Source organism: Salvia splendens, chromosome 8, assembly GCF_004379255.2.
Source record: "Salvia splendens isolate huo1 chromosome 8, SspV2, whole genome shotgun sequence".
NCBI lineage: Eukaryota > Viridiplantae > Streptophyta > Magnoliopsida > Lamiales > Lamiaceae > Salvia > Salvia splendens.
The window spans coordinates 1,521,898-1,540,691 of record NC_056039.1 but is presented as its reverse complement, the minus strand read 5'-3'; the positions used below and the strand labels follow the sequence as shown (position 1 = coordinate 1,540,691).

General features: G+C 39.9%; 4 protein-coding genes across 6 annotated transcripts; 2 read left to right on the top strand and 2 right to left on the bottom strand.

Moving 5' to 3' along the window:
• Positions 1–3,523: 3,523 nt before the first annotated feature.
• On the top strand, positions 3,524–4,941 carry LOC121744765 (replication factor C subunit 1-like). Its single transcript, XM_042138397.1, has 5 exons — positions 3,524–3,663; positions 3,754–3,846; positions 3,941–4,169; positions 4,404–4,472; positions 4,558–4,941. The coding sequence occupies exons 2-5, from the start codon at positions 3,784–3,786 to the stop codon at positions 4,668–4,670; spliced, it is 474 nt and encodes a 157-aa protein (XP_041994331.1). The 5' UTR covers positions 3,524–3,663; positions 3,754–3,783; the 3' UTR covers positions 4,671–4,941.
• A 2,958-nt stretch (positions 4,942–7,899) lies between these two features.
• Positions 7,900–9,912, top strand: LOC121743103 (succinate dehydrogenase subunit 6, mitochondrial-like). The gene is made up of 3 exons (XM_042136291.1): positions 7,900–8,140; positions 9,071–9,173; positions 9,468–9,912. Exons 1-3 carry the CDS (start codon positions 7,976–7,978, stop codon positions 9,608–9,610), a joined length of 411 nt encoding a protein of 136 aa, XP_041992225.1. The 5' UTR covers positions 7,900–7,975; the 3' UTR covers positions 9,611–9,912.
• Positions 9,913–10,456: 544 nt separating this feature from the next.
• LOC121745637 (E3 ubiquitin-protein ligase RHF2A-like) lies at positions 10,457–13,654 on the bottom strand. 3 transcript variants are annotated; one of them, XM_042139621.1, is made up of 9 exons: positions 13,505–13,654; positions 12,300–12,432; positions 12,172–12,218; positions 12,013–12,075; positions 11,827–11,935; positions 11,377–11,753; positions 11,196–11,288; positions 10,831–11,128; positions 10,457–10,751 (listed from the first exon to the last, which is right to left on the bottom strand). In XM_042139621.1, exons 2-8 carry the CDS (start codon positions 12,429–12,431, stop codon positions 10,888–10,890), a joined length of 1,062 nt encoding a protein of 353 aa, XP_041995555.1. In that variant the 5' UTR covers position 12,432; positions 13,505–13,654; the 3' UTR covers positions 10,457–10,751; positions 10,831–10,887. The 3 variants fall into 3 exon arrangements, with proteins under 3 accessions (XP_041995555.1, XP_041995554.1, XP_041995556.1); XM_042139620.1 differs by lacking the exon at positions 13,505–13,654 and adding an exon at positions 12,535–13,374; XM_042139622.1 differs by lacking the exons at positions 10,457–10,751; positions 13,505–13,654 and adding an exon at positions 12,535–13,378 and having other exon boundaries at positions 10,979–11,121.
• Positions 13,655–16,959: 3,305 nt separating this feature from the next.
• LOC121744612 lies at positions 16,960–17,400 on the bottom strand. The gene has a single exon (XM_042138209.1). It carries the CDS (start codon positions 17,398–17,400, stop codon positions 16,960–16,962), a length of 441 nt encoding a protein of 146 aa, XP_041994143.1.
• Positions 17,401–18,794: the final 1,394 nt, after the last annotated feature.

Genomic DNA, 18,794 nt, shown 5'->3' with positions numbered 1-18,794 from the left:
GGAATTTGTGCGCAATGGGGAGCCGATCTGTTTAAAGATCTCGCCACCAATGGCGCAGGAGGTGTCTCTCAAAACGGTCGCATCCCTACTATCATTCAGCGGAGAGGCCGAGATGTTCGAGTTGGTGGCGATCCCGGGCACTGCCGAGCAGGAGGGGGACAGCGATAACCCCCAATTCCCAGCTGATTTGGACCCTATGATTCTGGCAGTGTTGCGGTCACATGAAGCGGTTTTTTCCACCCCAACGGGACTCCCCCCAGCCCGACCTTTCGATCACCGCATTCACCTCCTGCCGAACGCGAAGCCGGTCAACGTGCGCCCATACCGATATGCATATTTCCAGAAGAATGAAATCGAACGACAGGTGAAGGAAATGCTAGCTTCGGGAGTCATCCGGCCTAGTCAGAGCCCGTTCTCATCCCCAGTGTTGCTTATCCGAAAAAAGGATGGAACGTTTCGATTCTGCATTGACTATAGGGCCTTAAATACCGCGACGGTGCCCGATCACTTTCCTATACCAACGTCGGACGAGTTATTTGACGAGCTGGGGGCGGCCCGTTTTTTCACCAAACTCGACCTTCGGTCGGGATATCATCAGATTAGGATGCACGCGGACGACGTTTTCAAGACAGCCTTTCGAACCCACGACGGCCACTTTGAATTCCTCGTCATGCCATTCGGGTTGACAAATGCACCGTCCACATTCCAGTCGGCCATGAATGCTATTTTTAGACCACTCCTGCGCACGTTTGTGATCGTTTTCTTTGACGATATATTGGTCTATAGTCCAACGCTGGAATCTCATGTGCGTCACCTGCACGAGGTACTCACCATTCTGAAAGCAAATCATTTTTTTGTTAAGCTGTCCAAATGTGCTTTCTGCAGTACCACAGTGGAATATTTGGGCCATTTAATTACGGAGGGACATTTGATGGCCGACCCAGAGAAGATCAAGGCAATGGTCGTGTGGCCGGTGCCAGCCTCCATTAAACAGCTGCGGGGTTTTTTGGGACTTACAGGGTATTATCGAAGATTTATAGAGCATTACGCGACTCTGGCAGGGCCCTTGACGGAATTACTTAAGAAAGATGCCTTCATCTGGACCCCCGCGGCAGAAGAGAGTTTCATCGCCCTCAAGGCTGCTATGACCTCGGCCCCGGTGCTGCACCTGCCGAACTTTTCTAAGGTGTTTTATATCGAGACGGACGCATCGGATTTCGGAGTGGGCGCGGTCCTTCTTCAAGACGGTCATCCTTTGGCCTATTTTAGTAAGAAATTGGGGCCGCGAAGGCGGGTATCGTCGACCTATCATAAAGAGCTGTACGCCATCGTCGAGGCGGTTCAGAAATGGCGCCAGTACTTATTGGGGCGCGAGTTCGTGATACGGAGCGATCAAAGGAGTCTAAAGGAATTATTGCAGCAGATCATTCAGACTCCGGATCAACAGTTCTATGCGCGGAAATTGATGGGGTATAAATTTCGGATCGAGTACAAGACGGGAGCCTCCAACAAGGTCGCGGACGCACTGTCTCGCCGCGATATGGAGCCCAGCGACGGCGAGGCGGATCGGGTACGGGCGGAGTCGACCTTGCTTGCCCTGGCAGCCCACCCTGTCCCGGATATTTTGGAACTATTAAAAACGGAGGTCGATTCCTTGGCGGATCTGAGGGAGCTGCGGGCGTTAATCGAGAAGGGTGAAGCGCCGGGCCATCTGGCGTTTGTGGGCGGCCTCATCTATCATGATCGCCGAATTTATGTGGGCGAGCGATCAGCGGCGAAACTGCCTTTAATTGCGGAACATCACTCTACTCCGCAGGCGGGTCACCCGGGTGTTGACAGAACCTTCCGCCGCCTGGCCGCTCAGTTTTATTGGAAGGGAATGCGAAAGGAGGTGAAGACATTTGTGGAAGCTTGTGTGGAATGTCAGACGACTAAATATTCGACACAAAAGCCTGCAGGGTTACTGCAGCCGTTACCTATCCCGTCGCAGGTTTGGGAGGATGTCTCGATGGACTTTGTGACGTGTCTTCCCCAGTCTCGAGGTTTTACTACAATCATGGTGGTGGTCGATAGGTTGTCCAAGTATGCGCACTTCGCGCCGTTGCCGCCACATTTCAATGCCCTGCGGGTGGCGACCCTCTTCATTGAAACGGTGGTAAAACACCATGGGTTTCCGAAAACCTTGGTATCGGATAGGGATTCAGTGTTCTTGAATGATGTGTGGGAAGAGATGATGCGTTTGAGTGGTACTAAGCTCCATTTCACAACAGCGTATCATCCTCAGTCGGATGGTCAAACAGAGGTCAGAAATCGTGGTCTGGAGCAATATTTACGCGCATTCGTGGCGGATAAGCCGAACAAATGGGTCAATTTCTTGCCGTGGGCAGAATTATCGTTGAATTGCTTCTTCCATGAGGGGCTCGGCACGTCGCCATTCAAGGCCTTGTATGGGCGAGAACCGCCCCCGTTGGTGGCGGCGGAACCATCGCACTTCACCCCTACTGACGTAGCTCCTTGATTCGGCAAAGGAGCGAGATGATTGTGTGGCTCCGTGCGAACCTGGAGCGGGCACAACAGCGGATGCGGGCGGCGGCGAATAAGCATCGAAGGCATATGGAGTTTGCGGTGGGTGATCGGGTTTTGCTGAAGCTACAGCAGTATCGACAATATTCGGTCGCAAAGCCTCTATCTTCTAAGTTGGCACGCAGGTTCTTCGGACCGTATGAGATTCTGGAGCGCATTGGCCAGGTTGCTTACCGTCTGCGTTTGCCGGAGGGCAGTCGAGTACATGACGTGTTCCACGTTAGTTTGCTTCGGCCATTTGTGGACGGGGTTCTTCGGGGGGTGGTGAATTTACCCCCCTTGTTCGCTCGCGGTCGCCCGGTGGCGAGGCCCCTGAAATGGGTAGGGAGCCGCACAGTTTGGCGGGACGGAGCAGCAGTGGAGGAGGCTTTGATTCAGTGGGATGATGATGAGGGAGAGAATCCAACGTGGGAGCCAATGGGGGTCGTTCGTCGACGGTTTCCAGGCCTCAGCCTTGAGGCCAAGGCTGATCTTATCGGGGGGGGAGTTGATACGTTGAATCCCCACAGCTCGTCCGAGTCAGACGACGGCACCCCAAGGGAGGGCGAGGCAGAGGATATACATGCCCCGTCAATAACGTCTGAGACAAGGGAAACGGCGAGGCCATCGCCGAGAGAGAGGAGGGAGCAGAGGAAGTCAGCGAGAAGAACCAAGCCACCCTTAAGGTTCGGGGAATACGTTTCCAGATAGGGCGCGAGGAGTTGGCGCGTAGAGTAGGCTGAGTTTTTGCTTATCTTTAATTCTGTTATTTTTTTATTGTTTTGATTGAGCTATTGGGTCGAGCAATTTATAAGCTCCGGGCCGGGTTTTCTTTGTTGGTTCTTTCCCGGCCCGTAAGTCGAACCAGCCCTAGGGTCCTTAGATTATAAATAGGCGTGAAATTAATAAATGGGTATGAAAATTTTCGCCTACTTCTTCTTGCTTCTTTCGTTCTTTTCTTCTCCAAAACTGGTGGTCGACGGGATTTCGCCTCCCGGGACTCCATATCTTGTCTCGGCGTCACGTTAGGGAGTTTTTCCTTAACACTACCTAACTCTTCTTTCGAAACGGCTGACTGAACCTTTGAAGAAGCTAGCAAAGGTTGGTGTTTCTTGCCTGTTTGTTATCTGATCTAGGTTGACCTTTCTCTTTTGCGCTGAACTTGCATAATTTTATTGAATAACTTGCCAGGATGAAGCTGTTGAGAGAGTTGTCGAGTTCATGGAGCTGTACTCAGTTAGCATGGAAGATTTTGATACAATCGTGGAGCTTTCTAAATTTAAGGTGCATCAGACTTTACTGTGATATATTAATAAATCTCACAATCTCATCTTTGCTAGAAGTTTTCTCGAACCGACTTGCTTTCTTCATGATTTAGGGGCATCCGAGTCCATTGGATGGTGTACTGCCTGCTGTAAAAGCTGCCCTGACAAAGGCTTACAATAAAGGCAGCTCATCACGTATTATTAAGACTGCTGATTTAATCACACTCCCCGGGATGAAAAAGGCACCAAAGAAACGGGTGGCAGCAATGCTAGAACCTGTTGATGAATCTTTGCCAGGAAGCGCTGAAAATGAAGAGAACCTCTCAGATGCTGAGGACCAAGGTATGTATTAATGCATAGATATTTCTATGACATGTTTTGAGGTTATTATTCAGACTTCTTATATTAATTTTCATATACGCATATCGTGCTTTTCTTATATTCTGGAAGACTACTATCGCTCTTCATCCATTAGCCTCTACCAGGCTCCTCTTTGAATGTTTTCTTCTGATGCTCATCTCTGCTATTTACGAGCGTGGTAATAACCAAAGTTCTTTTACCCGTTGTACGTTTCAGAGGATGACTTGGCTGATCCAGAGAAGCAGCAGAAGCTACAATCAGAACTGCAGTCTCTAAATTCAAAAGGTTGGTCATACATATGCTTCTTACGTATCGATACAGACATACAATTATCACATTCCTTGACTGAATCATTCGGTTCTTTCTCCAGCCATTAAAGTGCAAATGGAGTTGAAGGGTTCTGCAAGTTCAAGCAGCAAAAAGGCACCTGCGGGTAGAGGGGGCAGTCGGGGCTCTGGATCTGCCTCCAAGAGAAAGAGATGAGAGCTGCGTTGCTATGTTTAAGCCGTGAAACAGGCCGTTCTCGGTTTGGTTCGTTTCACGAGTGGCGGCCCGAGTTAGTAGATGATAGTCTTTCACCTTTGACGGTTTAATTGTAGTTTATTTTTGGTAAATACCAAGTTGTACGAAAGTGAAGTTATACTTCCTTATGTGGAAATGTATTTTTTCTTGGAATATTACCTTTCCTGTTTCTTTTTTTGTTACGATGAAATCACTGTCCGGACTCAAGTAATAGATTGAAATTTTATTCCTATTTTTAGTTCTATTTATAATGTTCAAACAATCAAATTTGAGAACAAAAATGTGATTTGTGCATGATTTAGCTTAGTTGGTAAAATATTTTTTCTTAATAAAGATCAAGAGTGTGAGTCACTGTGTTATTGGTTAGTTCTCGGCAGATGTTTTTCCTTTATAATAAAAATTAAGACTTTTAATCACTATTTCATTGGTAAGATTCTTTTTAGGTTTAAAACACTATCTTTCATAAGATGCGTTCGATTCACTAAAACATTTAAATTAGTACTTTTTATTCTTAAAAATAAAAAATTTAGAATTAACACGAGTTTTAATATAAAATTAATAAAATAAGAGAGATAAAAAAATGAGTAAAATAAAAAAAGAGTAAGAAAAGTAGCAGAATTAATAGTGTTTGTGGATTGTTGAATCTATTTTTTTAAATAGAAAGATCTATTTTTAACAAATGGATAAAAAGAGTTTTTAATTTTAGAATATGGATAAAGTAAGATTTTTATTTCTTCAATCAATAATTCGAAGGTTGTTACAAAATAAATGACATAGTGACATAATAAATGTAAAATGAATTATACTCCTTCCGTCTCTGAAAATTTGTCTCATTTTCCATTTTCGCTTCCCATAAAGTTTGCCTCATTTCACCTTTTTATCATTTTTTTTATAGTGGACCACATATTCCACTAACTCATTCTTACTCACATTTTATTATAAAATTAATATATAAAAGTAGGACTCATGTTCCATTAACTTTTTTAACTCACTTTTCATTACATTTTTTAAAACTCGTGCTGAATCAAAGCAGACAATATTTGGGGCACCGAGGGGTTAATTGAATCAATAGTGACGGGATAAATAGAAGTATTTTTTTTAATGAGAAAAAAAAGTAAGGATTTGACACTATTAAAATATACTACTATTATCACTACAAACTAAGACCATCCACAACGCGTCTCGCGCCGGGCTCGCGTCTCGTCTCGGAGAGACGAGACCCCCGCGAGACGCATTGCAGCGGCCATCTCGTCTCCAGCTCGCGACCGGCTCGTCGCGTAGCTCGTCTCGGAGAGACACGAGACGAGCTGTCTCGCCACGCGCCCGAGACACGTGGCACGTCCCCATGCCTGCGTGACGCCCACTCGCTGGCCCGCGAGTGGGCGTCGTCACTGATGACGCAATAATTCATTTTTTTTTTAAAAAAAATCGATTTTTAATAAAAAAAAATTTTTTTTTTTCAAACGGTAATATTACCGTTAAATATTTATTTTCATTTTTTAAATTTTTAATTTTTTTACTCTATAAATAATTCTATTCCATACTCATTTCAAACACAAACACACATCTATTCCTCTCAAATCCTCTCTATCACTCCAATTTCCATCTTCAATCAACTCAAACAAATGGATCCTTTTGAGCAAATGCGTCAATTAATGGAACAATCACTCGAAGAAGATCGACGACGAGAGGCGGAGGAAGCCGCACCACCCCCACGACGCTCCCGGAAGTACATCAATCGGAACCGGGAGGAAGCCGCCGCACGGTTAGTACGCGACTACTTCTGCGATAACCCGATTTGGGGAGATACCTATTTCCGTCGCCGTTTCCGCATGCGGAAACCGCTATTTCTCCACATAGCGAATACTTTGGCGGCCAGGGAGGAGTTCTTCCGAGAAGGGTTCGACGCGGTCGGTCGTCCCAGCCACACGACGCTGCAGAAATGTACTGCAGCCATCCGGCAGCTTGCGACTGGACAAACGGCCGACATATTCGACGAATACCTGCACATCGGAGACAGTACTGGGCGCTTGTGCTTGCTCAACTTCTGCAGAGGCGTCCGGGCAGCCTTCAGTGACGAATTTCTCCGGAGGCCAACCACGGAGGATTGTCAGTTCCTCCTCAACCTGCACGAACAAGTGCACGGATTCCCCGGGATGCTTGGCAGTGTCGATTGCATGCACTGGCAATGGAAGAATTGCCCGGTGGCTTGGAGGGGTTCCTACACGAGCGGCCACAAAGGCACCCACCCAACCGTTGTACTCGAGGCCGTTGCCGACTACCGACTTTGGATCTGGCACGCGTACTTCGGGGTCCCTGGCTCGAACAACGACGTAAACGTGCTCCAACAGTCCGACCTCTTTACCGAAGTTTTGGATGGTAAAGCGCCGGCCATCAACTTCGTCGCCAACAACCGACGGTATAAAATGGGGTACTATCTCGCCGACGGCATCTACCCGAAGTGGCCGACCTTCGTGAAGACGTGCGGCAGGCCAGCGAACCCAAAGCAGGCTCTTTTTGCGCAGAAGCAGGAGGCTGCGCGCAAGGATGTGGAGAGGGCGTTCGGGGTTCTCCAAGCGCGCTTCAACATCATCAAAGCCCCGGCTCGTTCGTGGTTCATGGAGAGCATGGTCGACATCATGTATACGTGCATAATCTTGCACAACATGATTGTCCGAGACGAAGGACCCGATGCCGGAAATTGGTTCGACCCCGAATCCCCTGGAAGCTCAACTGCAAGTAGTCCGCCGCGAAGTGGAGCGCATCCATCTATACAAGAACGGTTGGCTATTCGGGCAAGGACACGCGACTCTAGCGCCCACACCCAACTCCAAGAGGATCTAATTGAGCACATTTGGGAAAACTTTGGCGGAGAATATTAAATTATGTCATTTTTATTTTTTTAGAATTTTAATTATGTCTTCGCTTTTTTAATGTTAAGTTGTAATATTGTTTTAATTTTAATAAAGTGTGTTTGTTTAAATTGAATTGGGTTTTAAAAAAAATTATAAATTAAATTGAATGAATAGTAATTAAGAGACGGTATAGAGACGGTTAAGAGACGGAGCGTTGCAGCCTCCGTCTCTTAGTTAAGAGATGGAGGAAAAAAGGACAGTGGGGCCCTCAAATAGTGCTCAAATAGTAGTTAAGAGACGGTTTAAGAGACGGTATAGAGACAGCGTTGTGGATGGCCTAAGTGAGTTTATTGAAATCGTAGAGCTGAAAACCCTCCAAAATCAAATCAATCGCAACAGAGAAAAGGAAAAATGAGCGAAATCGAGGAATCAGGGAGAAGTTTATGGCATTCCGTGAAGAGGAGTTTTCATCTCGACGATTACTCCAAAATTCTCAATCCCGATAGACCTTTGCCCAATCGGAATAGCGCCGCCGTCCAGCAATTCATCGCTTCCGATCCCGTCCACGGACCTGTGGTATGTTCTGATTCATCTCACAATTAATCATGAGAATTTGAACTCGTTTTGTGGCTTCGTGTTGTGATATGTTTAATTGATTTTGATTGGGGAAGTTTTTGGTTGAGTCGATTGGGGAAGTTTTTGGTTGAGTCGATTGGGGAAGTTTACTGGTTGATTTCTATTTACATGTTTTTCCATGTGTTTTCTCGATGTTTTATCGCTTTATCCCGGAGATTGGTGGTTGTGAAATGCGAATGAGGCAGCTACGATTTCTCAGAAGTATGTTAGATTAGGTCGAAGTTTGGTTGTGAATGCTATTTAAGCTTATGTGGATTTATGGCTCCTTTCGCTGTGCTTGTATTATTTGGGAACTGAAATTTCTCATTTCATAATATCTGGAATTATTTGAATTTTTGGCTGGGCATATGGATATTGATATAGCTGCAGTTCTGGATTTTTGGTTCCAAGATTTAGAGTTCCAGTCTTGATAAATGAATTTTTTGAGGGTACTCCCTGGAACAGATCCAGTGGAGAAGGGGTGGGGCTTGTAGCTCAGAGGATTAAAAAAACATACTTGTTCATCAAAAAGCGTATTCGTAAATAACATCGGAGAAGGAAAGAGTTTAGGCATTACACCAACTGTCACCTGCATTATAAAAAGCACTTAAAAGATTTCTTCATTTTGGTAGTTATATATTCCACTTGATTGGTCAAAATCATGGGGAGGTGCTTCTGTATAATTTCTACTAACTTAAACCCCCAATTCGAATTATTTATGTACAACAAAAATATCCTATATGGATAATTTTCAGAATCTCCATTACTAATCCTTTGTGTATCTTGGTCTTACTAACCATCCACTGGTTTTTTTTAGTCTTTCATTAGGATAATATAGCTATGCTATCTCTTAATACTGATTTCTTGTCTCTTGTTTACCTCGTGTTGCAGCTCAAGGCTGCAGACGAAGCAGCTAACTTTGCTTATGTAGGTGCTGCAGTTGGAGCAATTACAACTGGTGGAAATGCTTGGAGGTGGTCAAAGAGTCCTCATGGTATGTTCTGATTTTATGTGTGCCAATGCTCTTTCCCTTCTGCTATTTGTGCTACATATTTGTTTAGACTTCATCAAGTATTTTTTTCCCACAATTGGTATGTCACTTAGTGATATTCCTCCACATACTCTTAACCAACTCAAATGAATTCCATCATTGGTGTATTCTTTACACTATATAAATCCATTTTTTCTTGGTTGATGATTCTGGGCGAAATTTATGGATGCATTGTGCAATTAGTGGACATGTCTTTCTCCAAACACTTGAATCTCATAAAACTCATTCGTGTGGCAGGTACTGTACTGTCTTTTGCTTTTGGAGCCGTAGTCGGGTTCACCTTGGGAGCTGAGGCTGCTAACCACTGGTACCAGTTATATCGGCTGGATACTGTGGGAGCACAGGTTAAATTCAATGAGTGGTTGCAGAAGAGAGCTTGATGAGTCTCTTGAATTTGGCCCCCCATCGAATAAGAAGAGATCTCGACTTAATAATGGAGTTGTACTAATAATGATGGAGCTGTACATCATTCGTCTTCGCGTTTACTACTAGTGTGCTGCTTTCTCCTATAGATCGAATGATCTATGGATATTGTTTGTCTCGTTTCTTCCTCTGTTTTTGAGCTTTTTAATTCAATTTATCGATAAAAGATCGAATTCGGGCTACTTCTTGTTATTGTCATGTGACAGGCTGACATCTGATCATGTGATTAATTAGAATGATGAATCTGGTATTTATGTCAGCATACTCTTGATTTTAGAAAAGAGGCTTTGATTGAGAAACAGATTCTCACCTTTTGACAAATTTTAACCATATCACTTCTCAATAGTGCAATGGAATGTATCGAGAATAGATACAATAATCACAAAATGTCAATTTTTTTTGTTTATTTTAAATATTGAAGTGCATCCTCTTTTAGTATTTGTCCAATGTATGGGTTATATTGAGGGATTGGTAAATAATGTAAAATTAAGATTGAAAAAACGAGTGGATAGTGTAATTTACATTTCATCTTATTTCTCTTTAAATATTGAAGTGCATTCTGTTTTCTGGTTGGATAGTGTAATTTACAGTTCATCTTTATTAATTTGTATTTTGGATTTTTTGTGTTGCAATGATTTCAACAACACAAAAATCCATTCTTACAGTACATACGGAGTAGGATTTTAAATAAAACTAAGTCATTAGTAGGAATTTATCTAATAAAAATAAAAAATAGAAAATCTCATAACCTGAGAGAAACATAGAAAAAGATTAGAAGCGAAATAAGGAATATTAGTGGCCAATTTTTGCATCTTAAAAATTAAACTAATCTCAAATAATCCCGACCTTAATCCAGAAAGCCAATCCAAGTGGTTGGGTTGGCATTCGGCAATAAATCTCCGACAAAGGCAAAAGCGCGATAAAATTATTTGACACAGCGTGTTTCAGTTCTTACTGCCACTTGTGTTTCTTTCAGATCAATGTTGTACTAAACATGCATTCCTAACAACTAATGTATCATTTACATACTCGGTCGCGAAACGGGGGATCGCTTCCGTTTATTCCTTTCAAGACGAAGCAAGCTGCAACGTAGTTCACCTGATACCACAACCAAAACCACACGACATCAGCAGCAGCTTCGTGTTCTTCAAACTTGATAGATCCAGTTGATACTTACCAACAATGTGAAGTTTAGTTCGATGCAGAACCAGTAGCAGCACACGGAGCCTGCGCCTCAGCGGCTGGCTGGCTGGCTGGTAGGGACTGGACTCGAGCCTTCATCCATATTTCTTGATAATGTAGTTCTACTGTCTTCGGATACTTCAAGATGACCCATCATGTTAGATACAGTGGCAATACCTTGGCTAGACTCACGATGAGCTTCAGGTGTAGGCTGCTGTTCGGGCGTTTGACTGTTGCGAGTGAACAGTTTCTCCTTCCAACCCCTCGTGGTCTTTGTTATCGACTCCTTGTATCTTAAATTTATTCAGTTAAAAGTTAAAACCTTCTGTTTTCGAGTAATTAGGATATAGCAGATTATACCTCGTTGACAATATGCTAAAGCGGGATTTGAGAGTTTCGGAGAAGGAATGGAGATCTGATGGTCCGGCTCGATCTTGACTACCCGGCGAAGACCTACAAAACAGACGAATGACGGGTCATGACCCGTCTATATTTGATCTATTTAGGGATAGAGCAGCTCGAAAAGAGCGATAGAAAGTACCTATTGCTCGATGGCCGGCTTGCAGCAGTAGGAGAAGCGTTTGAGGCGGATCTAGTGGCCATATGTGCATCAGCTTGAGCAGACAAAATCCGAGGAACAAACTGGTCGGAATCTTCAGCGGTAATAAAAGGAGAGTTGGGGCCAGCAATCATGACCGAAGGAGGAAAGCCGCCTTCTCTTTGAGCAGCAGATGAGGCAGCAGAAGCATCGTTCGGGTGAGTTGAGAAAACCACGAATTGAGGACGGCCTTGTGCGGAAGACCTGTTTCGCTGACCTTCCCTCCTAGCAAAGTGACGAGCCCTCCCCATAGCTGCGGCAGCAGCCAAGTGCTGTATAATTCGTTCCTCGAGTTCAGATTCACTTGCACTCACCGGCAACTGCAACGCAAGATCTAATGAGCGACAAACAAAATGATGAAAGCGAGAAAGCAATAAGCCAAGGACGACTAACATGTTGAAGCTCGAAGTCCCCTAGAGTTGGATGGTGGAAAATAGTGGCGTTTCTAGGAGGATTCATTCGAATATTTCTCTCGTGCTCCACACCTTCGAGCAACTCCTGGCTGCCAAAGCAGTCACACACTAAGAGCCCGGATAGGATAAGATTCAAAATCTTGAAATTGAAATACGAATTATATACCTGCTCGGATCCTTCAAACCGATCGGCTGCCAGCACATCGGACACTGTGAGCTCCTCTGGCACCTGTAGAATTGTTTCGATTTAATGACTGGTTTTGATCCACGATTTGAATATTGTGCTTATATAGCGTTAGGGGAACGAGGGAGGGAAGATTTGTACCATTCAAGAATGCACTGAAGATGAAACTCATGCTTGCAAGTAGTCACCTAAAAGAAAAATATTCGAACCAGTCGTCAATAAGGTCGAATCCATAACGATCAGATAGATAAGATAACACTTGCACATACAGTGGAAGGATCACTGTCACAGAAAGCTTCGAGGCATATACTACACGAATCATCACACGCATCTTGAATTCCTCCTTCCACAAAAGCTGCGGCCGAGGTCAGACCTTTCTCGGACACATTTTCCTCTTCCATCCTGTTACAGATGTAGATTGTGATTTAATATTAAGGGAAACATATATCCATGCACAAAAGTCTACAATTGAGAAGTTGAATCATCACTCAATCACAAACATACTTAGATATCAAAATGCATGAAAAAAATGTACTAGTGATCTTTCTTTGGATATCTGGGCTTTTAATCACCGCAATTCTAGAGGGAACTAAGATGAGGCCAACAAATGTAGTCATACGATGTGACAATTTCAAAAATGAAATAAATCAAATGATTATCATAAAATTCAGCCAAGAAGGGCCAAATTTAGATGACATAGGGGAAAGGGAATCCAAAACAACCAAACTCTACAAAAATTCGACAACATTGCGAAATTGAAGAGACTTATTGCGTCTAGAGCTTTTCGCTAGCTACAAAAATTAAAAAAAGGGATTGTCATAAAATTCAGCCAAGAAGAGGGCAAATTTAGATGATGGCATAAGGGAAAGGGAATCCAACACAACCAAGCAACACAAAATTTCGACAATATTGCGAAATTGAAGAGGCTTATCGCTTCTGAAGTTTCGACTTTCGCTATCAATAAACACCTTCGCTCGAGCAAAAGATCAATAATTCCTAGATACCAAATTTCATGCTTGAAGGCACACAAAATAACTGCAAAATCTTGAATTCTACTCCAATCATACAATAGCCAACCAAATCCAGAGTTTCTTTACACTAAGCCATAAAATCCGTCAAGAAATAAAAATTGAATCTTTAACAAATCTTGATTCTCTTCTTCCCTGTATAAGTCCCAAACAAACCAAAAAACTACAGACACAAAAAGGGCTTCTTTTCACATCCAAAACACTGAATTGCAAACACCCAAAATCAATCAATTTCAGATACAGATGAAAGAGACACCACATATTACAAATACACATCAATTTCACATAAATAACAATCAAAATCAATAAATAAATTGAAAGACTTCGCCTTTTCTGGGTTTATTGTAAATGATAATCCTCAACAAATTGATCAAACACAGAAGCAGAACAAATCTAACAGTGATGGAAGAAGAAAAATAAGAAGGCAAGAAGAGAAAAGGCCATACCTGAACAAGGGAATTTGGGGAAAGGATTGAGAATGATAGAGAAGAATGAGGGGAAATAATAATTAATTCTTTGGACTTTTCCTTTTTGTTGGTTTCTGGAGAATAATTATTTCATCTCCACCCTTTGTCTTTTTCTTTTTCTTAACTCTTTTACTTTGTTGGAGGTGGTGTGCCTGATGACATGACTGAGCCCACTAAAAAACACACTTCACACACTGACATGGAGACACATCTTTGGAGGAGGATTGAAATTGATGACACGTGTCCTTGATGCTGATCATTTTTATTTTTTATTCATAAAAGAAAGAGGAAATTTAAAAAAAAAAAATAAAATAAAGAGGAAATTTTTTAAAAAAAAAGAAAAAATAAAGAGGAAATTTAAAAAAAAAAAGAAAAGAAAAAAGAAATGAAGATCTTAGTCAGAAGAAGCACTCTAGATTTGTTTGTATGCACTATGCAGCCCACATTTATTTTGTAACTAACATTTTCTTTTTCCAATTTCTAGAAGGTAATTAACTTTGAATCATTGAAAGTCAAATTGAGTAATTTTTCCTCTAAAATACCAAACATAAATAAATAGGGGTGATATAAGTAGTCCTTTCATTTTTTTTATAATTGAGTTATTATTTTATTTTAGTAAAAAAATTATAGTTGAGTCATTCCTATATATAACTATAATTAATTCATTTTTTCTTTTAATTCATAATTTCTCTTACTTTATTTTTTTACTTTATTTTTTTCTACTTTATTTACTTTATTATTTACTCATTTAGCAGACTAAATACCCACTTTTTAAACTCTGTACTGAAAAAGAGTGTCTCAACTATGAAGAAACGGAAAGAGTGTTATTTAGGCCGATTAATACTGCCATCATTCTTTTATTGAGGTATTATAGACTACAATTATGATTTTGAAACTTGTGAATAGTTAGATAAAATTTTGGAAAAATAAGCAGAATATAGAGATAGATAGTTGGATACAATTTGGGAAAAATAAGCAGAATATAGTGATAGATTGAAAATTAATTTGAATTTGTGATCTCTCATTATTAGAGTTGGAATTTTGACAAGGCAAACTTCAAATCCACCTAATAAAAGTGTCTAGTAGAATTTGGATTATAGTATTAAATTTGTCTATGTATTAGAATTGGAAATTGTTTTTCTCCTTGTTTTTGGTCAATAATTGTGGATTGTGATGTGATACACTGATATTACTACTATAATAGTACTAGTGAGTACTGACTTTAAATTTGAAGTATACTATTTTGAATATCTTATGTTCTGATCAGGATTAGTTAAATGATTGTTTTTAATATCTTATGTTATGAATATATTTAGCCGATGCACGGCAATAGGATTAATTAAATAAAAAATAGAGATAATTATAGATAAATTTAGAAAATGTTTAAATTATGAAAGTAAAAATATTACTCCATTAATTTTTAGATTTGATTTTATCCATCCATAATTACAAAATGCATAGTACTGTTAGTTATTGTATATCAGAACAAATTCTCATATTTATTTCATCAGTGTAATCGATACCATAAAATAAAACATTTATCATAACATCATTTGTCATGAAATATAAAGTTATATTAATAACTACTCCCTCCATTCCGCAGTAGTGAGGGTGTTTTTTTCGGCACGGAGATTAAGAAAATTGTGTTAGGTGAGTTAAGTAAAGGGAGAATAAAGTGAAAAAAAATGAAAAGGGTAGAGAGAATAAAGTAGGAGATGAGAAATATATTGACTTTTACTAAAAAAATGAAAATGACTCTATTATCATGGAACATACTAAAATGATAAAATGACTCTATTATTATTGAACGGAGGGAGTACTATTTAGCCAACTTAAAAAAAATGAATGTTCAAGCCGTAATGGAAATATAGATATATGATGGTATAATTGCGACAAATATACAGGTATAACCATAGTAAATAATGGACTATTTTAACTTTAACAAACTATCATATGGGGCAATTTATGCTTTGAAATATATGTGAAATAAAATTGCACTATAAATTCATTGTGTCCACAATCAACATGTGTTGTTATAATCGATAACGGAGTACAATTTTATTACAAAATTGTAACTCGAATCAATTTACATTTGATTGCAAATTAAAATTCTCATTTCTAATACATAAATAGACATATGTCTCTTTTTGGTGCGACAAATTAATTTGTAAAAAGAGCTTTTCAGTTAAAAAATACAGCCATTCGTCGAATCGATTATTTCCCAATTATTTTTTATAAAAAATAAAAAAAAGAATCTCTTAAAAAACACGTGATACAATTTTCTTTGATCCAATATCCAAAGAGAATTTAACCAGAAGTTCCATATTAAATATTTGAACAATGTGCTTGTTTCTAAATTGTTACATGTGCAGTACTTTCGCATTACATAGCATTTTATTCTGTAAATTATATACTGCTAATACTTCTAGTTTTGTTACATAATACTTTGAAAAGGCAAAATGTAAGAAATTTTTAATTTTGACCCACTTTTTTATATTACTAGAATCATATAGTAAAACGCACTCACATACAACAATTTCAATTTTTTCTTGAGATATTATAGTAAGTTCGTATTGAAATTTCATTTTTTGCAAATACTAATATTATTAAATTAGCTAAATTTGAAAATTTGTCTCATGCTATAAAAATGTAAATTTTGAAAATTTGTTAAATTTATGTGGATTGAGTTTAATTTGTGTCTATTTGATTTTAAAATAATATAATGAATCTATGATAAAACAAGATGATTTTAAGGAATTTGTTTTGTTAAACATTTGATTTTTCGAGATTTTTTTTGTAAATTGAGTTTAATTTATGTTCTAAATTAAAAAAAATAGTGTTTTCTAACTCTTCCAGCAAAAAATATCTGATTCCACTACTTGAAAGTATTGTTTCTTGAAAATAAACATAAGTAGTTTTTTATATTTAAGGAAAAATAGATGGTGCAATTTCTGGATATGTACTACGCAAGGTGGCATAATATACTTTTTTCGCGACAACATTTATTTCAATTTCACTGTATTGTCACGTCTATTTATTCATTCATTTTTTTCATTATATTTACTGCAAGAAATTAAAATGTGACAGAATTTTACCTCTATTAATCATTAATTACATTTACCATAGAAAATGAACTCAAATAGAAATTGAAATTGAAATGTGACCGAATTCTCTTTCAAATCCAACAACAAATAGACAGATGAATCAAATTGTAAAGAGAGTGAAAGCCAGCAATCTTTATTGATGATTTGTTTTTTCAAGAAATCAAGAGCACAAAACCATTTGTTGTTTACAAGTATGTTTACCCCCAAATTTAAGAAATTGAAGTTCCAATTCTTAAACCCTAACTCCACACTTCCAAATTAAAAAAAAAAATATTTACCTAAAAAAGTAAAAAAAGAAAAAAGAGAAAAAAAAATGGTAGCAGAAATTACTCATTCGTCGTTTCTTTGCGACGCGCTCCTCCAAAACCCAGCGCCGTAGAACCGGTCCCACACTTCATTATCCCAGTCAACGACGTCGTTTTCAGCCTCCCGATCCTCATCCCCTTCCTCCGCCTCGTCGCAGCCGATTGAATCCGATCTCCGCCGCTCGTCCGCGGCCTCCTCCAACGAATTCCTCCGCTTCTTCTTCCTCAGCAGCATCTTTCGCTTCTTCTTCCGCCACAGCCCCCTCGGGAGGCGGAACACGGCTAGGATCAGGAGGTGCACCATTGCGCAGGGGCAGCAGCAGCACACTGCCGCGCACTCCCCCGCCGTCTCCCCCATCCTGCTCCCCCTCCTTCCGATTTTCGCGCCGCCGCACTGGCTCGGAGACGCCGTCGTCGTCAGCAGCGGCTGCCTCTTCGCCGATTCCGCCGCCGCAACTCTCGACATTGACGCCGCCCGATCACTGCGCATGCGGAGGAATTGACGAATCGGTGGATTCGATTTTGCGATTTAGGTATTGAAATGAAACCTCAAACCACTGAATCACTGATTCAAACTTCTGTTGGCGAGAACCCGAATTTTAGGGAGGGAGAGTGAAGAGGAGAGGTTAGAAATATGAATGCAGTTTGCCGAAAACGAAGGAAGGAGAGATATTAAGTATTAACGCCGTGCTAATTTTATTAATTACGCTTTTAAATAAAATTCCATTCGTTAATAGTAATGATGGTTTTTACATGAAACGTGCAAGCCTAATTAATCGATGACGATGGCTCCAGAGTTGACTAATTAGATGGAAATCAAAATATAATTGAATTGGTTTTGGAAACGTACGGCCTTAGCATAATTTTTGATGGGCCAGCCAAGTCCTATTAAATCACCTATCCATCCCATTTCCTTGATGTTCCCATGTTGGGCCGTAAGGCCTTTCAGAAATTCGACCCGGATCCATTGGGCCTTTCATTTTAGCACTAGTACAATTTAAAATTCTACTTCACTCAGAATTTAAGAAACGTGAAATAAGGTAAGTGAAAAAAATTAATAGATTATGTATCCAAATTTCATACTTTAAAAAATAAAATGAAATTTAAATTATGGATATCTCAAAATAACATAATAAGACATCACTCCCTTGTTCACTAAAAAATGTTTCATTTTGCCATTTTCATCCGTCCACGATCTACCGGTACAAGTCCCATTTACCTTTACTATTTTTTGGTAATAGACCTCACATTCCACTAATTTTATCCAATTCTTATTTCATTATAAACTAATACATAAAAGTAGGACTCACCTTCAGCTAACAATTTTTCATTCACTTTCTATTAGATGTCTTAAAACTCGTGTCCGGTGAAAGGTAGCCTTATAATGATTTTGTAAGGGAGTATTTTGTGATCGGAGAAATACTAAATAAGTATATAACTCAATCAAGTTCCCAGCACACACAAAAAAAAGCAGAAAAAAAAGAACTCAATCGATTTATTCAAATAAATTTATGACATACAAGGTGCTTGTAAGTCTAGAATGTTAGTATTAAATCTGTTAACATAATCAGGGCATTAATATGATTCGACATATATTTTCTGTCTTTAAAATACAAGATGCCACATGAATTATGTCACACTACATTAATTTCTTCCTATTATGATTTCTTGACGTGTATCATGCTTGCTCAGATCCAACAAAACAAATAAATAAACAAGGAAAAGAAAGTAAATGAGGAAAAAGAGAATTAATGAAACTAACCGTAACATTCATATTTTAGTCAAATAAAATCAATGATAAATTATCCTCAAATATCTATATTAATGAGAAAGAAAAAAGCGCAATTGTGTGGTGAAGAA